This window comes from Streptopelia decaocto (assembly GCF_964273445.1).
Source record: "Streptopelia decaocto genome assembly, chromosome: Z".
Taxonomy (NCBI): Eukaryota; Metazoa; Chordata; class Aves; order Columbiformes; family Columbidae; genus Streptopelia; species Streptopelia decaocto.
The window spans coordinates 13,161,355-13,185,959 of record NC_138657.1 but is presented as its reverse complement, the minus strand read 5'-3'; the positions used below and the strand labels follow the sequence as shown (position 1 = coordinate 13,185,959).

General features: G+C 37.0%; 2 protein-coding genes across 3 annotated transcripts in view; one reads left to right on the top strand and one right to left on the bottom strand.

Annotated features, from left to right (window-relative positions):
* Positions 1-24,485, bottom strand: part of IFT74 (intraflagellar transport 74) — a 49,169-nt gene extending 24,684 nt beyond the window's left edge. Inside the window, exons 1-13 of one of the 2 annotated variants that reach the window (XM_082075626.1) lie at positions 24,416-24,485; positions 23,567-23,707; positions 22,986-23,121; positions 22,529-22,577; positions 21,609-21,707; positions 21,387-21,447; positions 20,852-20,911; positions 19,732-19,793; positions 7,106-7,244; positions 6,089-6,151; positions 4,315-4,458; positions 3,631-3,671; positions 2,545-2,624 (exon numbers count right to left, since the gene is read on the bottom strand). In XM_082075626.1, the coding sequence (XP_081931752.1) occupies positions 2,545-2,624; positions 3,631-3,671; positions 4,315-4,458; positions 6,089-6,151; positions 7,106-7,244; positions 19,732-19,793; positions 20,852-20,911; positions 21,387-21,447; positions 21,609-21,707; positions 22,529-22,577; positions 22,986-23,121; positions 23,567-23,683 (1,051 nt within the window). In that variant the 5' untranslated portion in view covers positions 23,684-23,707; positions 24,416-24,485. Of the gene's footprint in view, positions 1-2,544; positions 2,625-3,630; positions 3,672-4,314; positions 4,459-6,088; positions 6,152-7,105; positions 7,245-19,731; positions 19,794-20,851; positions 20,912-21,386; positions 21,448-21,608; positions 21,708-22,528; positions 22,578-22,985; positions 23,122-23,566; positions 23,708-24,345 lie in introns of both variants that reach the window. The other variant, XM_082075625.1, reaches the window with a different exon arrangement.
* LRRC19 (leucine rich repeat containing 19) lies at positions 11,598-18,418 on the top strand (the record flags this gene model as incomplete). Its single annotated transcript, XM_082075627.1, has 5 exons — positions 11,598-11,624; positions 14,178-14,270; positions 15,822-16,332; positions 16,538-16,747; positions 18,033-18,418. The coding sequence occupies 5 exons, from the start codon at positions 11,598-11,600 to the stop codon at positions 18,362-18,364; spliced, it is 1,173 nt and encodes a 390-aa protein (XP_081931753.1). The 3' UTR covers positions 18,365-18,418.
* Positions 24,486-24,605: the final 120 nt, after the last annotated feature.

Genomic DNA, 24,605 nt, shown 5'->3' with positions numbered 1-24,605 from the left:
ACCAATATACAACGCATATTTCACTCCATGTTTAAATCCAACTCCTGACTATAAACTAATTAAAATGCAATAGTAAAGTAGGGTAACTCATATATTTGTCACAAGTTTCAAAGAGATGACACAATTCAGCTAGCTCATAATAATTTTAAGTTACAAACATCTAAATTTTTGATTATTTGAGTCTTGGTCACAGATTAATTTTCAGAAGAAACTTGTAACTGTAAAGAATACAAAGAAAAATAATGAACTAGATATAGATATAACTGAGCAAGCAAATTTCTCCCGGTCTTTTTACTTGTACACCCCCATGCTTTCCTTTTTATCTAGTATATACAAACAATAAGAACAGCCATGGGTCCCTGAGGGACTGTGATTCTGCTCCAGCTTCCTTGCAGCTGTGTCTTTGTTCCTTGCTGGACTCTCTCTTTCATTTTGCAAGGCAAGTCTCCAATACTTAATAATTCAGCCTGTTCTAGTCTTAAAAAGTCAGTTACAGTGAGCCATGAAACAGAAAGCTAAATGATCTGCCAAGTGCTTAAAGAAAAAAACACTGAAATAAAGACCACAACCTTTAAAATGTTTTTAAAGATAAGCTTTCTTTAAAACATAATTTTGACATGAGTATCTTAGCCTTTCATGCAATTTACGAAGTGTTGAATCTATTCCATTATGAGTAAATGTTGATTTTGACTAATCAGTTAAACGTAACTGCTAATATACAGAACATTTAATAAGTAGGTGACTTTTACTTATTTAGATTTTCTTAAGTGAAAACTAAAAATAGCTATTTCTATTTATGTTCTGTTTCTTTTGTTTTTCCTGTTCAAAAATGTTCCCAGCACTGAAATATTTATTCTGAAACATTAAGAAAATCCTTAGGTTTTTGTTGTTGTTGTTGTTTTTTCCTGGCTATTTTACCTTAGATTTAACAAAAAAAATTTAGGAGCTGAAGTTTTGGGAATGCTTTGTAATAGACAGTTTAAATACTGAGCCAGAAGTAAGTTGACTGGGGAGGGACAGAGGACAGGAATCTTAAGGACACACCAAGAAGCTGATTTAGAGCAGAAGTATGAATGGTTCCCTGGGATTGCCTCTCCACTCGCTAGAGAAGAACACGTTGGAAGTTCAGATTTCTGTGTCTTAAAATAACTCCTTATGATCATCTTTTTTATTTCCTTTATGCTTTACCACAGGTATAATTCTATCTATATTATACCAGAAGGCAACTTTATCCTGAATATCCTGACTGTTCCTGATATATTGACAGAGAGCAGGTATTTCCCCCTACATATGTTTTAAACCTTCTTCTTCAACAGAGGTCTTTTTCTGAAACAGTGAAAGACATACAGTCCAGCAACAAATGTTTGTGTGTTTAAACCTAACCATAAAATGCAAAAAGCGACTCACTTCTTACCTTCTGCATTTCTCCAAAGATACAAAAAAAAAGAGTTGCAAGCCAAACAAAAAGGAAAAATTAAAGCAGAAATGTAAATGTGGCAATGATATTATCTGGAAACAAGAAAGGTAATAAAGCAGTCTTAATATTAATAATTATTTGCAGAAAAATAATTAAATACCTGGAGAAAAATATAATATTTTGTAATGCAAACGATGAGAAACAAGTGTATGAAACATTTGTTATAGGGTAAATTTTAGAAGTATTTGTTCACCTTTAAGAGGTTTAGAGATAAGTTTTACATTGATCACCTGAGAAAAACTAGAATAGAAAGTGTATACAGAAACATTAATTCATTGGTCTTGCAGAGTTTACATAACTTCTTACGAAGTTTTCCAGAATGTATGCACATATTTATGTAACTTCTACCTAAACAAGATTCTTTATAATTAAAAGAAGTTTTTCTATGGGACACATTTCCATTTTAGGGAGAATCTTCCAGAGCTGTTGAGGGCCTATACTCAGTTACTTCCTGCAGAAACATGACTTCCATTGCTAGGGCAAATCCCAGCCTAACCTAGACTAACATACTGCAGCAGATGTTTACTGAAGTTTCTAACATAATGCCATTTCTAGGCAGCTCACAAACTCTTCTTGCAAAAATCAACCCAAGAAGTTTCAAAGACAGATAAAAATAGTGCTAAATTCTGTCCACTTTACACATCATTATTAAACATTCTCAGCTCCTCATTCACTGACAGTGTATACGATCATGTAAAAGGTAAAATAAATAAAAGCTGTTCTAAAGCTGAGCTGGTTCTGCAATGCTGCCAGCAAGATAAACTTCTATTCCTCAAGTAGTCCTAAAAATAAAATTGGGACAGAAAACCAGACAGCTGTACTGTTATTTTATATGATAGTTTTACTACTCAACATCAACTTGACAAATGTGCCTATAAAGTGGGTACTTCCCATTTCTCACATCAGAAAGCGAAGCCTGCATGCCTAGACACAAAACTTTCTTTTGATGGTAAATAATGGACATCTGCATAAGCCTAAGAGTTTCAAGCAACTAATGTCCGTAACAGTGTGTTATAATATGAAGAGATGCAGTTCTGCATAGTCTGCTACGGGTCCAGTCACACTACCTTGGTGATTCTCCAGATCCATATCAAGTCGTTGAATGACCTTTTTAAAATGGTTTATTTTTTCTTTCACTTCTGTCAGCCTGACAAATAGATAATGAAACCCAAGATTAGAAATGTGTTGTAAAACATTTACTCTTGTAGACAAAAATTGAGAGAAAAATCATGGATAAAAAATAGCAAAACTAATTTTATCAAACCCAAAAGACTATCAGGAGAATTTCTGTAATTATAAAAGGTATATGTAAAGGACCTGTCACATTAGTGCCTATATCTATTAAATGTAAGTACTGCTGGTCTTTTCTATTAAAAACAGCTCTTGCTGTATCATCAGTAGTTTTTAACTTACTCAACTGGTCCCTCTGCTGGTTGCTATACAGCTTTGCAGAGGCACAACATAATGGTAAACTGCATCAAGGAACTGTATTCCTTAAAAATTACCAATGTGCTCACCAAAATTAATAAATAAATTGTCAACATTGTACTACATTCAGACGAAGTGAGAAAGGAAATTTCTGTAAAGAGAAATCACAAAAAATATTGTACTGCTTTCCCTCCCCCTACCCAATACATTACTATGTATCATAACATTTACCAGAGTTCTGGCAAATCCTCTGGAAAGGTCTGGTATCCAAGAATCAAGAAGCAATGCCCTGTTCCTCTTTAGAACTGAACTTTCTGTAAGCAACTTTGTAACTCTTAGGTTTTCAGAACACATAACAAAAAAACACTTCAAAATGTGACTGCAGCGCACTGTAGGCTCAACTTCATAGATGTCCCAAATGAGCAGTTCTTGAAAATTAATGTCTTCAGCCTTAAAGAAGTTTATGTCAGTGCCATGTCCAATTTATATTATCAAGGAATGTTCATAAGGAAAGAAAGTATTTTATTTTGCAGATCTAAATGGCCTATTCCCTATAAAAGTTGTTTAGCTCAAACAGAAGGATATTCTGTTCTCTGTGGAAGGTTAACTCTAGCAGATTCAAAAATGTGGTTATGTTCAAAAAGTTCATAGAAATATGTGACAGAATTCAGCTGTCTTTAGGGTCTAAATGTAATTTGTAACAACAGCATAATGGCATTACTCACTGTCTTTCCATGCTTGCTATTTCTTGACTATCATCCTTAACCTATAAAAAAGCATAACAACTTTAATGTATGAAATAAAGTCTACAAATTTTAAAAAGGAAAATAAAAAAAAAATTTCTTAATTCAGCAGACAGGGAACAGAAACTCAGAATATGAAATCACAAACTTGTCACATTGTCCAACAATGCCTCTTAACTGAAAAGAAGTGATATGATTTAAGTGTTATGTCTTCCATCTTCTCCTGCTTATTCAATACACATTAAAAAAATCAGACATACTTATCAGTGTCATTCAGTCCAATAATCCATATAGTATATATGGACAATTACATAACACAGCATAGACCCTTGTAAACTAAACTGTTCCTGTATTGGTACATTAGGTACCTCTCAAGGATACTGTCTGGAGTTATGTTATAGAACTGTTCAATACGGTAAGTTTTCCCATACCAACACGTCTGCTGAATTGGAACAAGTCAACCAGCTGAAAAGCTGACTGTGCTCATTTTGTTTTGGCTGAACCTTAAACATCCCATCCAGCCAGTTCTTCAGCTGTTCTTCATTTCAGATGATCTGGGCTGCTTAAAGAGCAAATAAAGGCAAGATTCAAATTCAAGTATTTTCAAATATTATCATCCTTTAAAATACTGACTCAGAACATCTGCATAACAATTTATATTCTTGCCTGCTTTAGCAATCTCTCTCTTTCCTCCTGTGGAGATTCCATGTTCTTATCCTCCACAATCATTTGATCTCGACGCTCCTCGAGGTCATGGAGCTTTTCATACAGCTGCACAGCCTCCTGTTTCACCTGAGAGTGTGCTATTTCCTGGAGGGAAAACCAAACACGTACTAGCTGTTTTCAGATGGTAAGAGAAAGTTGCAGAAACTATGCTTCAGCTCAGTAACACTTAGCTGTACCTTGAAACTGAAGCTTATCTGTTACGAACAGTACAGAGACAGTATAAACGATAAACTTTATTATACATATTCTCAATATTCTGTTTTCTAGAGTGGAATATCTCAGTCAGCTACTTCTTGCTTTATGAGTTCATCCTCAGGTCAATTTTCTGAGTAGATTTATTACTTCATCATTTCTAGGGGATCATAAACCATATACAGTATTCAAAAGGACCAGAAAAATTATACTTGCTGAATACACACATGACTGTACATTTCAGCCCATAGATCCTTTTATCCATGAAGGACTCAATACAAGAAAATTTACCTCAATCTAGCAATATGACAGTGTATTAGAAGTGTGTGTTTATGTATGTATGTGGGATAAAAAATATCCTAGCAGGTACCAGTTATGCTTCAAGTGTTGCTTATGAAATGGAACGTGGAACAAGAAAATAATTCTCACACATCCTGAAAGCTGAAAATATACTGAAAAACTAGGTCTCACAAATCCCTAAGAAGGATGTGATGATAATTTCATGTTTATCTTCAAAGAGTAATTCCAAATCAAATGTCACACAAGACATTTGAAACCACGTGATTAACTAAAGCAAGGAAATGTCACTATTGCTATCAAAATTTTGTACTTGGCATCTAGTAAAAACAGTTTTTAGCAACCCCAGGTTCCAGTATAAGTCGGGGAATGATCCACTAGAGAGCAGTGTAGGGGAAAGGGACCTGGGCGTCCTGGTGGACAACAGCATGACCATGAGCCAGCACTGTGCCCTTGTGGCCAAGAGGTCCAATGGCATCCTGGGGTGTATTAGAAGAGGAGTGGTTAGTAGGTTGAGAGAGGTTCTCCTTCGTCTCTACTCTGCCCTGGTGAGACCACATCTGGACTATTGTGTCCAATTCTGGGCTCCTCAGTTCAAGAAGGACAGGGAACTGCTGGAGAGGATCCAGCGTAGGGCAACAAAGATGACTAAGGGAGTGGAGCATGTCCCTTATGAGGAAAGACTGAGGGAGCTGGGTCTCTTTAGTTTGGAGAAGAGGAGACTGAGGGGTGACCTTATTCATGTTTAGAAATGTACAAAGGGTGGGTGTCACGAGGGTGGAGCCAGGCTCTTCTCAGTGACAAACAATGGTAGGACAAACGGTAATGGGTTTAAACTGGAACATAAGAGGTTCCACTTAAACTTGAGAAGAAACTTCTTCTCAGTGAGGGTAACAGAGCACTGGAACAGGCTGCCCAGGGAGGTTGTAGAGTCTCCTACTCTGGAGACATTCAAAACCCGCCTAGACACATTCCTGTGTAACCTCACCTAGGTGTTCCTGCTCTGGCAGGGGGATTGGACTAGCTGATCTTTCGAGGTCCCTTCCAATCCCTAGCATTCTATGATTCTATGAAATTATTGGTAGAAAAGAGAGAGGCAGCTTTGCCTTCCCATTCTAGAGTATGATCCTACAGTGTCTGAAAATTTAGGGAGAAAGATTCTACCGTATTTTTACATTAGAGTTCACCAAAGATTCGTAGAAAGACCACTTGTTATCATACATACAGCTCTTAGAGCCTCCTCCTTTACATTTAGTGCATCCAACTCTTGCTGTTGAACAACCATTTCCTAAAGAGGAAAAAAATGCAAAATTGAGATAAGAATTACTACTTGATGAGAGTGCTTTACATTCTGCAACTTAGTATTTATAAAATGCTGTAAACATCTCATCACTGCTCTTAAAAATTTAGAAGACAATAATATTGTGTCCATCTTCTCCAAGTAACTCAGATATAATTTCCAATTACTTTCAGAATCCAACTTTACCAATAAACTCTTATCATTGTTATTTGCAGTTGGTCTGTAACAAAAAAATTGTTTGCCCCTTTTCCATTATTTTTCTTAAAATAGGTACCAAGGGTGGAATTTATCACTTCTACTTCAGAAATTTCAAGTCAGATTTTACAATCTGACCTAGCCACCACAGTTCCTTCATAGTCCAGAAGGAGACAGGTAGGCCCTGATTAGTGACTCAGCCCATCCTAAGACAGCTGGGAAGATGCCTGTCTCTCTGTACAGACTATACAGTGAAGCTTTCTAAGACTGTATGCCTGAAGCTGGGTGATCCCAGAGAACCTAGAAATCTTACTGCTTTTGTTAATATTAGAATTAGTGAAGTCACAAAAATTTTACAAAGCCCAGTTCATTTTTCTGATACATTCAGATGGAAAAGAACAACAACAAAAAACAGTAAGATTCACTTTTGTAAACAGGAAGAAAATTTTCTACTTAAGCGAACCAAGAAAATTGCTAGGGTGGTTTTTCCCTTTTGTTTGCTTTTTACACATGATGAAACATCTAAGCACTACTATGGCTTTTCAAATCTGCATGTCAATCCCCAAATTCAAAAGGAAAATGATGAACATCAAAAAGTATTTGGTTTTAGTCAATTGCTCTATTTATTTTTTGGCACTTCTACAATTGATTAAGGTACCAGCAAGCTCTTTAATACTTGAATTGCATCTGGAACCAATGGAGCCAGACTGAGAAGCATTTTAGGTAAATACAATGAAACAAACCAACCTGTGAGAGTTTTTCATTTGCAGCCTTCATCTCTATGTATTTAGTTTGATCTTCCTGTGACATGTCTTTTATTATGTCTTCTGCTACAACCTTTTCACGCTCAATATCTTCTTCTACAGCCTGAATTAACTTTTCTATGCTGTAAAAACAGAACGTTTTTGTAACTTTTACTAGTTGATGTTTATTTTAAGCATCTGTTTCAAACTCCAGTATTCCTTTGTCCAGGTTTTATTAAAAATAAGATCAGTTTCTCTTTTAGTGAATTTTCGTTTCAGCTAGGTTCTTCTAAGTAACTGCACTTTTCTGAATTTGGCTGCATGTTTTTCAGACGCTGTTTGCTCCGGAGCTGATAACAGTAGCAATGTTATGCAGAAGAGCCCCAGGTTTAGACTTATTGCTATGGCAGCCAAGGTTACTGATGAATTTTGCACATCCCATAAGTTAGAGGGGCGTATTTCCAAGGAGGGATGGACAAAACAGGTTACTAAAATCGACCAACTAAGTATTCCATCCCATACATGTCATACACAGTATAAAAGTGAGAGATCATGAGGGTCTCATTCTCTAATCCTCTTGGAGCTGGATTAGCTGCAAAAACATTCACACCACAGAATGCAGAAGATGAAGAACTCTTTGCCCTTACAGTACCCACAGTACTTTCCAACACTCCCACCTGTCTACCTGCATAGTCCCCAACACTGGCAAAAGTATAGTACACCCTCTTGGTTGCTCTCAGTCAGTGAATTCCTGGAATAAGAACAGTCAGTTTGAAATAAAGAAGCTGGTGTGTGATTTGTGAATGCACATAAAGAAAACTTATTATATAGATACAATGATTTGACTGTGCTGAATAAGAATCAGGTTACTTTATTCTAGCAATGAATCACTGGATTCCTTAAGAATGGAGAGAGGCTTCAGAGTTTAGGCGGTGTGGAGCTTCATAACCATGCAAGAATTAAGAAATTAGCCATTCCTGACATTCTTGATTCGTGACTTTAATCTGCTTAGGAAATCAATGGGCTACAACCATAAATACTTCTCTGTCACTGCAGCTATAGTGAGCTACAAGTAAATGTATTAGCAGATTTACGTAAGGCATGAAGAGTTGTTCTGTTTCATGTATTGTCTGGTAATTTCTATGAAACTTTTAAAAGCTAGAAAATCAAATAATTTGAGAACATAGCTAAAAATAAAGCAAATTAACAGAAACTTCTGAGATCCTGAAGAGTATATCTTCCTTTCCTTCACAGTTCATGAGATTGTTTTAACTGTTTCCTTGTTTCCAGAGTGACTTTCGCTGTTAAAAATGACAAAATCAGCTGGACACCTTCCTTCAGGATTTATTTTTCTTCTATTTTTCAGTACCTCTTCCTGAGTTGCAAGATGCCAACAATTTTAATCGTGTAACTGACACTATTGGATCAATGATTGCTGCCAAGAACATCCTCAGGCTTAAAAGATGATGCAAAATAGTGGAACTGCACAAGGATAATCTCTGGGTAAGGGAATAAGGAAAACTTCATAGAAGCAGAGTAGAGATGATGTTGGAATGGACTTCTGAAGGTCATCTGGTCCAGCTCCACTACTCAAAGCATAGTCAGGTAGAGCAGGTTGTCAGGGTCTTGTTCAGGCAGGTTTTCAGTATCTTGAAGGATGGCGACCCCACGACTTGTCCGTGCAATGTTTTGATGTTTGGACACTCTTACAGTAAAAAAAGTGTTTTTTCTAACATTTAAATGGAATTTCCTGTTCTTCAGTTTGTGGCCATTGTCTCTTGTCCTGCCTTTCAGCCTCACCGAGAAGACACCAGCTCCATTTTTTTTTTACTTCTGCCTGTCATGTTTTTACTTTGATAAGATATCCAATAAGCCTACTCCTCTAGACATTAAAAAATTCCATCTCCCTCAGCCTTTCCTCATAGTTTTCACCACCTCCAAGGAATTTTCAAAAGAGATTAAAAAATGTAACCAGTTTTCCAGCTGGCTTCAAGAAAGATCCATGATCTCCAGGAATCTGAAGATGTTAAGTAGGAATTCTGTCAGGTTAGCAACCCATGCTGCGAAGATGCTTTCGAATCTGATGATGAAGAAACAAAATGAAGTGAATTGCCACTTTCTGTGGTGAATTTGGAATGCACTGGGACTGCCGAAGAAACACTGCATGGTTGTAACATGGTTGAGACCCCACCTGGAGTTCAGTGTCCAGATCTGGAGTTCTCAGTACAAGAAAGACATGACCTGTTGGAGAGGGGCCAGAGGAGGGCACAAAAATGATCAGAGGCTGGAACAGCTCTGCTGTGAGGACAGGCTGAGAGAGTTGGGGTTGTTCTGCCTGGAGAAGGCTTCAGGGAGACCTTATTGTGGCTTTTCAGTACTTATAGGGGCCTATAAGAAAGATGGGGACAGACTTTTTTAGCAGGGCCTGTTGTCGCAGGAAAATGGCTGATGGTTTTAAACTAAAGGATGGGAAATTCAGACTAAACACGAGGAAGAAATTTTTTACAATGAGGGTGGTGAAACACTGGTCCAGGTTGCCTAGAGAGGTGGTAGATGCCCCAACCCTGGAGATATTCCAAGACCAGGCTGGACGGGGCTCTGAGCAACCTGATCTGGGTGAAGATGTCCCTGCTCATGGCAGGGGAGTTGGACTAGGTGATCTTTGAAGGTCCCTTCCAACCCAAAATATTCTATGATGATATCAAATGGAATACCCTCATGAGAGTGAAAAAGGTTTGTTCAGACTCAGTCCAAATAAGAGGCCCTCACTGTAAGTCCACCAGTTGTGAATGGACAATTACATTATGCTTGGTAGTGGAAAGGAGTAATTTTTTAAGTGAAGCATGTTCTTAAGCTGTGACAGTGGTTTGATTCAAGACCCTCTAGAAGGCATGAACCTGGTAGTTGGCAGGGAGCTTTCATATTACTTCTTTATTGGAGGCTCCTCATTCCTCAATCTGGGCCTACAAAAGCTGTTGCAAGGTCTCAGCAGTGACACTTTCTCTCAATCAAGCCCAACTGAAGGCATGACAGAATAAAAAGAAACTGCAATGATGAATTCAAGAAAATGTTAAATTTGCTGATTTCCAAAATATGTACCAATACTAGATGTAATTCACCTGGAGGGACTGTCAGTAACAATCACAGGGAACGTGTCTTTCAGTACAAACATGGTGCCTTTTCCTGGAGATCACTGGGGCATCTAGGGAGGGAGAAAAGAACACTGCTAGCTACATTTCTCCTGTGTTCCAAAACACCATGTGGAAGCAGCTGCCATTGAGGGCAGTGATGTCTCCAGGGTCTACTGTATTTTTCTCATCTATGCCTGAGACTGCAAGTATGCATGGCAGAGCAAGGAAAAAAACATCGCCCCATAGATGTAAATATGTGTGGACACTTTAACTGAGGCAAATCTCCTTTTTAATGTGAGATGGACTCCTGGCTAAATCCTTTATGTGATCCAGTATGTCCTTGAGACTAGAAGTGTCTAACTTAGGTGTGATTCATCTTCTCTGGTAGAAACCTTTTGACAGAAGGTCAAAACTCAGTGATTTTCCAAGAGGCAATAAAAGCATCAGCAATGGCTGTCACAGGAAGACAATTAATTACCACAAGTAATTTGAAGACTACTGATGAAACCAAATTGGGGCTGAGGCTTAGAAAAGTTGCAGAATGTGCAGAGATATTAAGCAAAAATTCAAAGTGGCAACAACATCAAAGAGGAATAATAAAGTAAAATGGTTTCTACAGCCACATATTTGAAAGGAATGGAGAATGAGAGAAGACTGAACCGTCTTGTAGTTTGATGCTGTGCAAAATGGGCACCAATGCATGAAAAAATTTATTGAACGTAGTGCTTGTCTATCAATATAATCCCCTTTTCACCCTGAATATAGACATGAACTCAAATTGAAGCAAGTATCATTTGGTTTTAGAATTTCTTCCTGAATTATAGCCCATATAGCAGATGTCCTTAAGCAGTTGTAATTCTTTGTAATAATGAGCTTTATGTATCACATCACACAGCTCCTCTGATGCTGATGTTTCTACAACACAAGAATTTAACACAGACTTAGCTAACTACTAGAGACCTTTACTTCAGTATGCAAATATCTTGACATTTTCTTCATTTGATGACTGATGACTTAAAAGAATGCAAGTTTTCTTCTATCTTCAGTACTTCTTTAATTGACTATGACCCAACTTACTTGTAAATTCCCTGTGGCATTTTAACTCAGTTCTTCCTATATGATCTGGAACTTGACACTTGAGCATACTACTATTAGACTTCCCTATTGGCTGCAGAACCAATTAAATTCAAGATGATTATAAGAAGTTGCTCAACCTGGTCAATCTTTTGCTAAGGATCTTCTAGGTTTATTATTTTTTTTACACTGCCTGCTTATTCATCAGGTGCAAAGGTTGAACAAAAACAAAGTGCTGTTGCACCGTATTATTTCTTGTCAGTGCACTGCAAAATCTACACATATGTACATATGCTGCCTCTAAGAAGCAACAGAAAGGTAAGAACCTTGACAGATCTTTTTCAAAATGTAGGCAAAGATTTATTACTATAATTTTGTTGCTAGACTCAAAACAAATACATCTGGAGATCTACATTAAAAGTGCAGGAATTACTATGAACCTTGAACATGCCAAGTTGTTAAGTAAATTCTACTTCAGTAGAAAGCCAGGGAACAGTCAGTTTCCTCTCTGAAAAGCAGACTACGAGACTATCTAAAGTCCATTACTTCCCCAAATCTGCCTTTTTCTTTACAAATGTAAGAAAAACAATAGGAATTACATTCCCATTAAATGATAACATTTTTTAAAGTTTTCAGAGGAAAACTTTTTAAGAAAATGCTTTTATTTACAAGGAAATGTCAAGGTAACACCAATGTTCTGCCAGGCTCGGTTTCTTTCCAAAGCAATTACTTTAAACAGCAATCCTTAAAGTCTAGTTCTAGTAAACAGCTACACTGTCACTAAAATTACAGATGCTTTCCTGCTCTTCTACTGATTATAAGGGTTCCCACACACGTAATGTAGAAAATCAAATTTGTAAGAACCTCCCTAACTTTTCAGTAAAAACTAAAGTAAAAAGCAGGAACAATGTTTTTGACATAGACATATGTAAAACGAATTTTTAGACAGGAAAGGATTTTTCAAGTCAGTGGCATCCAGTTCATTGAGACATATTAACTTTTTGCTTGAAGTTTTGAAAAACTTTTAAATTAACTTTCATTTTCAATTTGATTGTTATTAACTTACAGACTGACTTTTAAAATAATATTTTAATATGTTTTCCCCACTCAATTAAAGACAGTCTTTTTAATCTGTAAATTACAATAGTACTATTATTCTGTGTTTCTAGATTGCTTGGTTAAGGCCCACTTGTTTCTGAACATCTTGAAAGTGATGTCTTTGAAGTCCAAGTAAGCCCTGAGATCCAACTGTTAACGTAGTCTATATCTGGAGTCCTCAAACTGCATCATGTTTTCCACTAGGAAAGTACAGACTGGCTCAAAAAATTATGAAGGCCACCAGTACTGTCATGGACAAGAGCAACACCTAATGCAGAATATAACACCACACTGGCTGTTGCTGCTAGCACCCCTCGTCCCTGCCACTGATAATGTCTAAGAAAAAGGTTTATGAACTCTTTTTGTATTTAATGTAAATTTCGGACAGCAGTAGAAAAGCACAATAGATCAGAACAGTGTTAAGTGGCATCTACCTTCTTTCTAAGAAGCTAGTAAGTTTCCAGGATGATTCAGCTGGGTGAATAAGGTCAGTACTCAGACAGACAAATGTATAGAAGCAATCAATTAGACTTGAGCAATTTGTTCTGTGACCTCATTTACTCCATACTGATCAAAGGCCTCCTGGCACTCTGTTTAAGGATTGGTGGAATTTAAGGAATCCGGCTGGCTGCCTATACTTAGCATTGTTCGTGCAACTGAGCTTCCTTATGTAATCTCCCCCCCTTTCCTATGTTAAATTCAGCGAATAATCTCCACAGCTCAAGTTATAATACAATAAGCACTTGTAAACAAGTATCTTACACCTTATCTTTTGAGTCTTTTTTAACCTGGAAGATAGGAATCTGGGAAGGACATACTGAGGTTGACTTAGCCCACTGTCCTTCCTCTTCAGATGCTTAAGAAATAGTGTAAAAACAAAGGGACAATCTACCTTTTACAAAACACTTTAATTTAAGTCTGAAATAAACAAGGACTGATTTAACATCTTATAGAGATGGTTTAACATTCACATTCAAAATTAGTAGATCTTGCAAATAATGCCTAATACAAAGGGGACACCTAAGTGACACTTTCTCTGAGAGAAGTTAATGTCATACCATTTGTCAGAAAAACCTTCCTGACTCTCAAAAACTAAGGTTCAAATCTGTACAAAATGTCCAGAATAAGACTCAACCATGTTTACTTAGTTCCAAAGATCAGAGCAAAAACTACACCTTCAGTATACGTAAGTCCAGGTTTATGTCATATGATCTACGTTATATTATGTATAAGAAATAGATTACAATATCAATCTACTAACTAAAAATGCAAAAACCCCCTGCTTAATAACTTATGTAAGAACATAAATCTGACTGGATAAACCAACAATTAATCTAGTGCAACAATTATCTAGTGCAACAACAGAAATTATTTAGAAAGCACAGAAGCCTGAATATTTTCTGCAGTTTACTCCTATCATAGTCTTCCAGTACCCATAATTGCTTTAACAGGAATATTAATGAGTACATCCTGGCCTATTAATTTTATCTATTTATGAAACTGTTGTCTACTAATTTGTCCAATCAATCCCTTTAGTATTTGCTAATACAGTCTGCTCACTGCATTTTAGGTTTGGGTCGATTAAGTGAAAGCTGCATGCATTAATTCTGATAACCTATGTTTTGCCTCTTAATTTTGCATTTAGTAATACCTATGTAGAACAAAATTCATTAAATTGTCATGGAAAGAACAGTATCTATTAATCTGGTGAACTACCACTAGGGAAGACACTGTATTCTGGTCTTGGTATACAAAAGTGTTGTTTTTTGCTAGGCTCTAAACATGAAACTCTCTTGGCTTCTGATCTGGGCTGGAACACTGTTTCTGAATTCAGTCACTGCTGACTGCAATAGTACTTCTCAAATGGTAAGTTTTATGTGTATGTAAATTATTCTTATTTTTGAAAGATATACTAGAAGCTAAATGCATTTAAAAAACTACCTTGTAAACATAAAATTCCTGAAGGAAGAAGCACATAGAGACAAACAAGAAGACATCGTTTTCCACACAGTGGACAACTAGCTGCTAACAGTCATTTTAAGTGGGTAAATAACACTGAAACATATTAGAGATGGTTTTATATTTCAGTTAAACCTCTTTGTAGACAACAGTAGTGCCTCCTTTACCTTTTTGGAAATGAACTAAAAAGCAACAGTTATGTAGACACAGCGAACTACCGCTCCACTTAGAAAGATTCATTGAATTAGTACTTGCCCAACTCAGGTCCAAATGTATGTAAGACATTTTGAAAGTTATTTTTCGGTGATTAATTTAGTGAATTTTGTATGCATTGGGGAATGGAGGAGAAGGAAGAAGTCTTGATTAACAGCTAAGTGATAAAACTATTTGCTCTGACTCACTGCCTACAGGTCCGGTACTGCATCTACTGCTTGTTCATCTTTGGGACAAACATGAAAAACAACAAAAAAACCCCACATAATGGGTGTATACCATGTAGAAAAAGCACTTCACTGACATGTGTTTTAAAATAAGCTATCTAGACTCAATCTGGTCACAGCATTAACAAGTCTACTTATTTAGGAACAGGTATAATACAAATAATCTGTTTCCAGTACTTCCAATACTGTCCTTAAGGACAGTTCAAGTATGTTGAAACTGAATGGTAGTCTGCAATGATGTACAGATACACATATACAGAAATCTACTATTTTCGGAAAAAAAAAATGTTTCAACGTATTGAGAGTAAACACTCTCAAGCCTGAAAAGACTGCAGCTATGCTAAACTTCAACCCAGAAAAACAAAATGAAGTGCTATATATATATATATATAAAAAAGCATATACATAGAGTACATATATAAGCATATCTGTATATAGCATATATAAAAATACTAAATATATAAAAATATATACTTAATGTTTTGTTGAAGGTCTGTTCCAAAGATGTTTTTAAAGAGTAAACATAGCTGGTTTTAAAACAAAACAGTATATTTGAAAAAGCATACTTTTATGGATTTTCAGCCTTGAACTGACTTCCTCTAAGACACCTTCTTTCCAGATTATGTGGGAAAGGAATAATTTTCTACCCAGCCAACCTGCTCACAGAATTCTAAAACAGATAGCCCTACTGATTCCAAAATAGCATGCCAAACTGGTTATATTTTGGATGATCATCACATAAAGAGCCTTGCATCTCAAACAGTTTAAGCACTAAGTGATCTGGAACTTCAGGTCTCAATACACTAGGAGGATTCATTCCCCTGTATCACCAGACTATGAGCATATTAAGGAACACAAATAAAATGGCGTGAAGAGCAGTAGAACTCTTCTTTTAAAATGCTGGCATTAAAAAATACAAGAAAGTTTTTTCATGCCCTTAATAGTCACTGCTGAGACACTTTAATCACCGGAACTTTCCTATAGTATTTAATTGTTGTCATTCTCTTTTTTTCAACAGGTCACTTGTGAGGAGTCTGGAAAGAACCTCTCTAATATCCCCACTAACCTTTTCCAAAATGTTACTAACTTAAGCCTGAAAAATAACAAAATCACTTTAAAAGATAGTGACAAAGATATTCTTCAAAGTTTTATTAACCTCACTGAACTCTATCTAAATGAAAACATGATTACTCTACTGTATAATAACAGCTTCTGCAATCTGACAAAACTCATAATTCTGGATATCAGCAACAATCAGATTAGCACAGTTCATAAAGCAGCATTTGCAGGATTAAATCAACTGTTAGTGTTGAATCTATCCTATAACATGATTATTCAACTAGATTCAGGTGTATTTACCTCCCTAAACAGTCTGACAGTTCTAAACCTACACTATAATTTGCTGAAATCTTTTGATATAAAATCATCTTTGAAATTGATTAAAATTGTTTTAGCTGGAAACCCATGGACTTGCTCCTGTGACCTCCTTGATTTACAGATCAGGTTAACTGCCTCTGGAGTGACAATTGGTAAGTGTTGCTAAGGGCAGCAGTTGATGCTCATTTACATCAAGTAGCCTTATCTTGTGTTTTTTTTTTTTTTTTCCCTGATCTGGATAATACTCACCATCAACTTATTTTGCAGTAATACCTTAGTTATCCATGAGGTTTTTTTGGACTAGAGTGCCAATTAATTACCAGTATCTCACAGCCTTTCCACTGGTCACATTCACAGAAAATGAAAACAACACTACATGTACTTTTCCAAACACCGAGGAAAGATTCTCCATCCAGACAGCAGCCATCCTACTAGCTGACTGCAAAACTCAAAAAGCTTCCTTAGAAAACACTATCACTTCCATTTCTGCCATTAAGCTTAGAAGGAGTGCCTTACTAACAACTCTGACTCAAAAAAACATCACTGGAAACAACGGAACACATGCAGGTAATATATCAATGTTTTGCTTTGCTGCTTACAAGCTGTTTGATTTGCTGGTCCATGATTCCATACTGTTTTGTATTCCTAGTACACTGTAATTCTTCCATAAAAGCCTGGGCTATGGAGCAAGAATACTTCCAGGTTTTGGTAGACTAGACACATTATGGTGAATTTTAAGCTCTGCTGAATAAATGTTAAAAACAGATAAACCACACCTGAGTTCTCAAATGGTTGTACAAACTGATGACACAATTTCAAAGACCTGAAATTTAGATAATTGTCCAGATCTCTTCCTAACAGAAACAGACAAGTACCTTTAAAAAAAAATCAATTACTTCTTCCAAACTAACTGCTTTCTAGATATAGTTGTCTTCTTAAAATGTGAGTAAGCTTATTAATTTTATTCTTGCCCTCAACTCTGTTCAGTGGAAAGGATGTGGATGTGCCTATCCCATATTCTTGGAAAATTTCAATGATAGTCTGCTTACGTTTCTTCATCTTTTGACATTAAATCCAGCATCGCTCTGTAATATTCTAGCTTTTCTTTTGGTGAAGTTTTTTTTTTTTCTTTCTTTTTACATGCAAATTTATGTTGTACTCCACTCTTCCATAATGAAAAGATTTACTTCTAGCTTCTGGCTAACGCAAAAGAAATATCAGTCTCCAGGCACATACACAAGTTGTAAGCCATCACTGCCACACGCTTCTTCTGCTGTAGCAGCTGTAATGATTTTAGGACAGTGGCCAGCACACAAAACCAGCTTATAAATAAAGACTACTGGCAACTACACTCTGTTGAAACTTTTATTATAAAAGAAATACAATTGAAAGGATACGTCAAAGAAAAGATGTAATATTTTAGGGTGTGGACATCACCACCATGCAGAAATTTAAGCCTGGAAAATAGAATTTGAAGTCAATTACTGATTTTTTTTTTCCAAAGCCCAATCTTGTAATTTCAATTTTGAAAAAAAAAGACTATTTGATCTTTTAGATGTCCCCAGAACTTTACCTGAGTTCTAAACTATTATTTTTTTATAAATATGAATTGTGGATTTATATTGCTAGGAAATATGAGATGTATATGCAGTGTTGGTCTATATGATGTTGCTGGCTCCCCAATAGCATAGGAATAACTCTCTACTAAAGCTTTTGAGACACTGTATAACTGCCTGTCATTATTTATTTTATGAGTTCTCAATTTAACTACCAAAAAAAAAAAAAAAATCAAAGAGTTCTTGCTGCTATTTCTCACAAAAATTACTCTTTTTTTTTCCTGTCTGTTTTAAAGAGTTACCACGTCTTGGCAAAAGCTGGACCTTCCTAGCAGGTGTCCTAGGGTTTGTCCTAAGCACTACGCTTCTGATTTTTACTGCTATAAAATGCCCAACATGGTATCAACATCTGATCAGCTACCGTCACCGTCGTCTGGAAGAACGTGACTCAGAGATGTTTGAACAGGAGTTCTCAGCTGACGTGAGCTCTTCCCCTACAGTATCGGGTACAGACAATGAAGATGCCACAGTAATATTTGAGAAAATTCATGCATTTGTGCCTGGGGAAGATGGATTTATTGAGGATAAATATATAGATATAGACTCTTATGTAACTGAGGAGAGTTAATGTCTTAAACAATGGATGATGAACTGACTTATGAAAACTGTAGTGCACTTGTACATCTGCATTACACTACTGAAGTACAATACAAAATGAAGCTAAGCAGTCCCATCTCCTTTCATCTTGTCAAATCCATAACAAGGTATTACTGCATGAATTATGAAGCTAGAGAATGTGGTGATGTGCATGCATTAGTGTCACAACAAATATTTCAAGACATGCAAAAAATACTCGTAATCCACCTTTTATAAAATCTAATTGGTTATTTATGGTGAGGGGCAGAGCTTACTGTATACTGCTTATCATGAACCAGTCTTTACCAAGTACCTTGTGAAGCTGGCACTGTCATTGATGCTTTAATTGGGAAAAAGTCCAGAAAGCACAAGCAAGTTCTCTAAAATGCTGAAGCAGACCAGACCAGAGTGAGGACTAAATCCAAATCAATGGTGTCACAGCTCAGTAGTCTAGTAGGCAAAACTAACACAATCAGAGCAGAGCGTTTGGGGTTTTTTTCACCTGAATTAGCAGAGCAAGAAACACCAACCGCTCCATTCTCTTAAACGTGTCTACATACAGCCCAGACATAAATTATCACTACTACATAGCTAATGTCTTTATGTCTTAGTTTGCTACTGAACCAAGTTTTTTCTCTTAATATTTCCTTAACATTTAAAAATGCATTCAGAGATAGACACATTTGTGATGTTGAAAACTGCAGTATTAGTGAAAAGAGACTTATTATTAAGTTTGGGTTGGACTAGATGACCTTTGAAGGTCCCTTCCAATCCAAACTATTCTATGATAAATGGTAAACCATTTTAAAAATTGCTTACTTTACATAAAATCTCATAATTGACATTGCCCTTTCTGGCAACAAGCAGGACCCTCTTTCTCCTGTACCTAGATTAAACATATCAGAAACTCACCCTCTCAGCCTATCACTACACAAGCTGACATATTCTTACTGCAAACATCTCACTGTCCTCTTCTTCCCCTCCACACACCCATACATTAGCAGCCAGAATTCTCTGTTCCAGTGCCCACTTCTGCTGGCTTTCCCCACTCTGCTACTCTGTAACACAACCTCCAAAACTCTGAACCTTGACAGCAAGTTATCAAGAGACTAGAGTCTCCACAGACACCTAACTCCTCCTGGACGACATGGTAAGTATCACCACAGCATTTACTCAGAATTTAAAACCGGAAAGTCTAGCTGCAGCCTGGCAGTGATGTATCACCTTGAAATTGCCCAGGTATCACTTGTGGCATGCATTGCACTGTTAAGGAACTTCTGAAATTCATAATACCTTGATTTTGCCAAGCTCAGTTATGATTTTAAAACCTTTGGAAAAGCATATACTTCATGTACTTACGCCTGTCTTTCTGTGAAAATTTTATCCACACTCTGAGCGTCTCGGTCATTCTGAACCTTCAACTTAAAAAAAAATAAAATCTTTTGATATAATATATGATACAGATTTTAGACACAACTTAGAAGTTTGCTTTAAATGAACAAGAGGATGCTCAGAATGCAGTAGAGGAAGGAGCAGCAGAAGTCTCCTGCTCCAGAGGTTTTTTGCAGTTGATACTCAGGAAAGACCTTCAGAAATTGCGGTCTTCCACTGGAAACCAAAGGAAGTAAGACGGCATCTTTTGTTTGAAAAAGAAATATAATCAAGTTTGTAACAAATCAGTTTAACTATTACTGTAGGATCTATTCCTAGAATACTTAGCAAAATACTCTTTAAGACTACAAACAAAATTAAAATCTAACTCTTGCAAAGCATTCTTCTCTTTATGACACAGACATTGTGACTTTATTTTTCAATTTCAATATTTTTATTTTTTCAGGGAAAAAATGGTTTGACTGAGAAATACTCAGGTGGTATTTCAAGGTACCAAAATAACCCTTCCTAAGACTAGTTTATTTTGCTTATGGACAAAGTGATAATAAGAAATGAAACATGCTTAATACAATTCACAGCTTAATATTTAGAGGAATACTCTTCGTTATGAAATAAAGAAAGGAAGAACAAAGCCCACAGATTTTATGGTTGGCCATGTCAAAGACCTGTTTAATATTTATCACAATGGAGTAATTTAAAAGGCAGATGACAAAAGAGAACTAAATTTCCAGACCAGGCAGCTCTACAATGCCGTGCAGTCTAGTGAATTTGCATTTCATAGGACTACTGTTTTATGCTTCCCAGTCAAATAAAGGATATATTTTAACACTCATCATTTGAGTTGGGACAGCGGCCTTCTCTAATCTAAAACACAGAAAACTATCACGGGGCTGTTAATGCAACACTTCAGACAATTGTCTCACTACAAACATGCTGCCAATATTATGGTCAGTATTATTTAGCCAGAAAAAGTGTGTAAGTTTTAAGTTAGTGCTATGCTTTTTTATATATGTCATATGTTGGAAGCACCAAGTACACAACACACATCACTTCACTGTTCAAATATAGCAAATATCTTAATTCTTACCATATTGTAATCTCGAATCACCTCTGCCGTATCCGTATTGGTGTTAAGTATATCCACAACCTGAAATGGGACAGAATTCCAACCTGTTACTGCTCTCCTTTTTTGAAATACATACAACAACAAAAAAATCATCACACAAATAGGTAGCAACTCACAAAGAGCTCATGAAAACACAGAAATTTTCTGTTATTGCAAACTGAAAAACCATTATTTGGGAATCTTAATAGATTACATGTAGTTTTCAGAAGTAATCATCATTATATATAGTTGTACAAAACCCACAAATGTTATGCAGCAGTGATTTCTTAAATCTATGTACAACCACTTCTCCTAATGTATGCTATACTTCCTTTTTTCTTTTATGTTTCCCTTAGTTTCCATCTTTTCCTCTTCCAATAGCTGAATAAAAAGCACAGTTAACCTGCACATTTTTAAAGAGAAAAGGCAATAAAAAAGATGCTGAAGTAAAGCAAAAGCAGTACAAAGTAAATGTGAGAAAGAAGAGCATTCAGTATCAAAAGTGATAGCAGCATACCATGTTGTAGTCTGCTAGCTGACCTTGAAATTCTTTGATTTCACCAGCTAAAGCCTCTGCCCTAAATACAAAACAAAAAAAAAACTTAAGATGGGAAGATTCATATATGTAAAAATAAAATAATGAAATAATTATTTAATGGTTCCTTGAAGCCTGCACAACACCAGAGAATAGTCTTGTGACTGATAAAGTTAGCACTGCATTAGCTGCAGTACATCTCACCTTTTTTCATAGGTCAAATAGGCAGAGTTCTCTTGCTTGTACATTTCTACTTCTTCCTGCAGCTTGTTAATTTCTGTTGTGAGCTCATTTGTTTTGCTTCTGAAAAAAAATAAACAAAAAGAATAATTAATATTTGAATTTACAACTAAAACACACATAGAAGATAAATTATATTTTACTACAAGAGATGTGCAATCAGAATCCCTTTCTTACACTGCACCGTTTCAAATCAGTATTTCAAGTAAGTGCTGGATAGCTGAGGAAAATAGCAGAGTAGTTGTATCAGATAAAGTCCTAAGTAGTTCTTGGAAAACCTGGATATGAAATGTTTTAATTAGCTTTTTATCCCTGAGGGTGAAACAGATTAGAATTATTCTCAAATAGGAAAAAAAAAATCATGGTAACACTTCACAGAAAGTGGATATCATCCATAGTTAAAATGACATCTTTTAGGAGGGTTTATTCAATACTGCAGTATGATCAACTGACAAAGCAGCACATGAAATACAGTTTCTGCAAGTCTTTGCCTTCATCAGCATTAGCTCAATGTATAATCCAAGCAAACCACCTGAAGTTTACAATAAAAAGGGCTTAGTTTGTGAATGGAGCTATCAAACCTATCCAGCGTTAGGGTGGAAACTCAGAATCAGTGACCCTCCTGTCAGTAACACTGGGATTGCATTTAAGTCAGCAAGCTTAATATTAAAATTTCAAAGGAATCTACTTGTACTCGGACATAAGCATATGATTCCTTTTCTCCTACAAACCATATGAAAAATGACCTTAACTCTTATAAGAGAACAGTTTTCATTATAACTGAACATCACTTATCCTATGCTACTGTTAAGCACAACAAACAATGTCAGAAAGGGAACAGAGCATTAAACCTTTTGCAGTTTGAACGTGTTGTTAAGACATACCTCAGCAGTCCAAGGTAGTATGTTTTATCCATTATCTGCCTCTGAGGACCTGGCAAAGGAGAATAAGATGAAATTTTCCTAGAAAACACCCTTATTTTAATGAACTGTATATTATGAAAACAATCTGTAGAATGTGCAGGCAGAGAGCTGCCATCTTCTCAGTGTTCTTAAATCAGATTTTGGCTTATTTAAAGAAACAAAGGCAGAAATTAATTTTAAACTGTTGTGAATATAAACATTATTTTTCAGCTATACAGCTACTATATAACATATTATTTTAATTATTCTGCAGTGACAAGACACCATTTGATGCTGTAAAATTCCTTTTTCCTACTCTTATCAATCATAGATATTAATTCTGCAGTTTATTCACCTATGAAAAGTTTTCCTTTAAAAACCTAAAGAATTATTTAAAACGTTTACAGACACCTTGATAGCTATTTTCAGTAAAAAGTACCTTTCACTGCAGTTTTCATTCCACTTAATCCCTGTTGAGTCACTGGACGGTCTGCAACTTTAATCTGAGATGATAAGACTCCTACAGTAGCTGAAGAACCACCACGAGAAACAGGTCTCGATGTACTAGGAGGCATCTATAAAAACAAACAAAAAAACACCCCCACAAACCTCCCAACTCTGAATTATGAATTTATTATCCTTATGCAATTACCAAAGCCATTAAAAACTTAAGTTAGTCTCTATACTGTTCCTACAAGAATCTTTTAGCATTTACATCTCTTCGGGTAAACAAAGCTCCAGTCAAATGCCCACTGCAGAAGGGTAAGGGATTACTTTCGAGCAGCTGCTCACTATTCCCTCTGTCCACAACATCAATGGTATTAAGGTCTCCCAGGTGAACCCTTGATACAAGATCTCCTTGACCCCTTTTGGTCAAAATTAGAAAGTAAAAATCTCTCCAAAATAAAAATCTTAAAATTCTTCCTGAGAAACCATCACTCTGGTCACGTTACCAAAACAAACAAACAAAAAGATAAAAATCTATATATACTGAAGTTAATATCAACTTCTTTAACATACCCCTGTTCCTATTCTGGCTGCTGATGGAGCCCTTGATGAAGACGTAGGCCTTGTGGTCAGACTTATTCCTGCTCTTGAAGAAGGACGAGCTATTGGAGGTCTGTGACTGCTGGCCATATTGTTTCCCTTTTGAACTTCTCCCTGGAAAGAAGGATAGAAATACTCCTTTAATTTGCACAAACTACCAAAGCTCTTTAAAGCTTAATTCTTCCCCCTGTTAAAAGTTCAGTTTTCTTAAGAAATTGGCAAAGCACTTCCTTGCTGGAAAAGCATGGTAGGAGACACAGACCAGAGAAGGTCCTTCAGCAAGGGGAGACAGCAGTCTGTCATCAGTGATCAGTCAGTCCCCAGTTCATATTGTTAAACAGGTAATCCCTGCTAACTCTTGTGGCTTTTAGTGTTTCAGCATCTGCCCGTGAATTCAAGTCTGTCATGAAACACCGCAGAAGTGAAGAGCTGTTACAGATATCCATTTAGGTTTTCTGCAGGCGTCACCAGACACCAATGCAAACCCAGACTGTGCCAGCCCTGGCAAGCCCCGGCAGCCTCCATCAGCCCCTCAGCAGCTCCTCCCCGGACGCAGCCTGGGGGTCGCTGAAACTGCCAGGCAGTTGCTTGGAGGGGCCTGTGAGGTGGTGGAACTGTTGGCCATGACACAAACAGGCGGGAAGTTCCCCTGTTCCCTGAAGCGACGCAAAACCCCGCGCGCCCCGCACCAGATCGGCTGAGGGCGCCTGCAGCCGAGGAGGCGCGGAGGTCGCAGCGCCCACGGCCCCTACCCCAGAAGCGGGAAGCCCCGCAGCCAGCCGCGGGCTCCGCTTCCCGGGGGCAGCAGCCGCGTCCCCTCACCGGAGGCCTCAAGGGCAGGAAGCCGCCGCAGGCCACTCAGCCCGTATCGCAGCAACGGCACCGCGCCGCGCCCGCTATCGCGAGATTTGGGAATCTCCTTCCGGCCGCCCGGGGCCCGCAGAAACTACATCTCCCAGAGTACCTTGTAACGGAAGTGCGCAGCTCTGCCCGCGCTCTGCGGCGCGGCGCC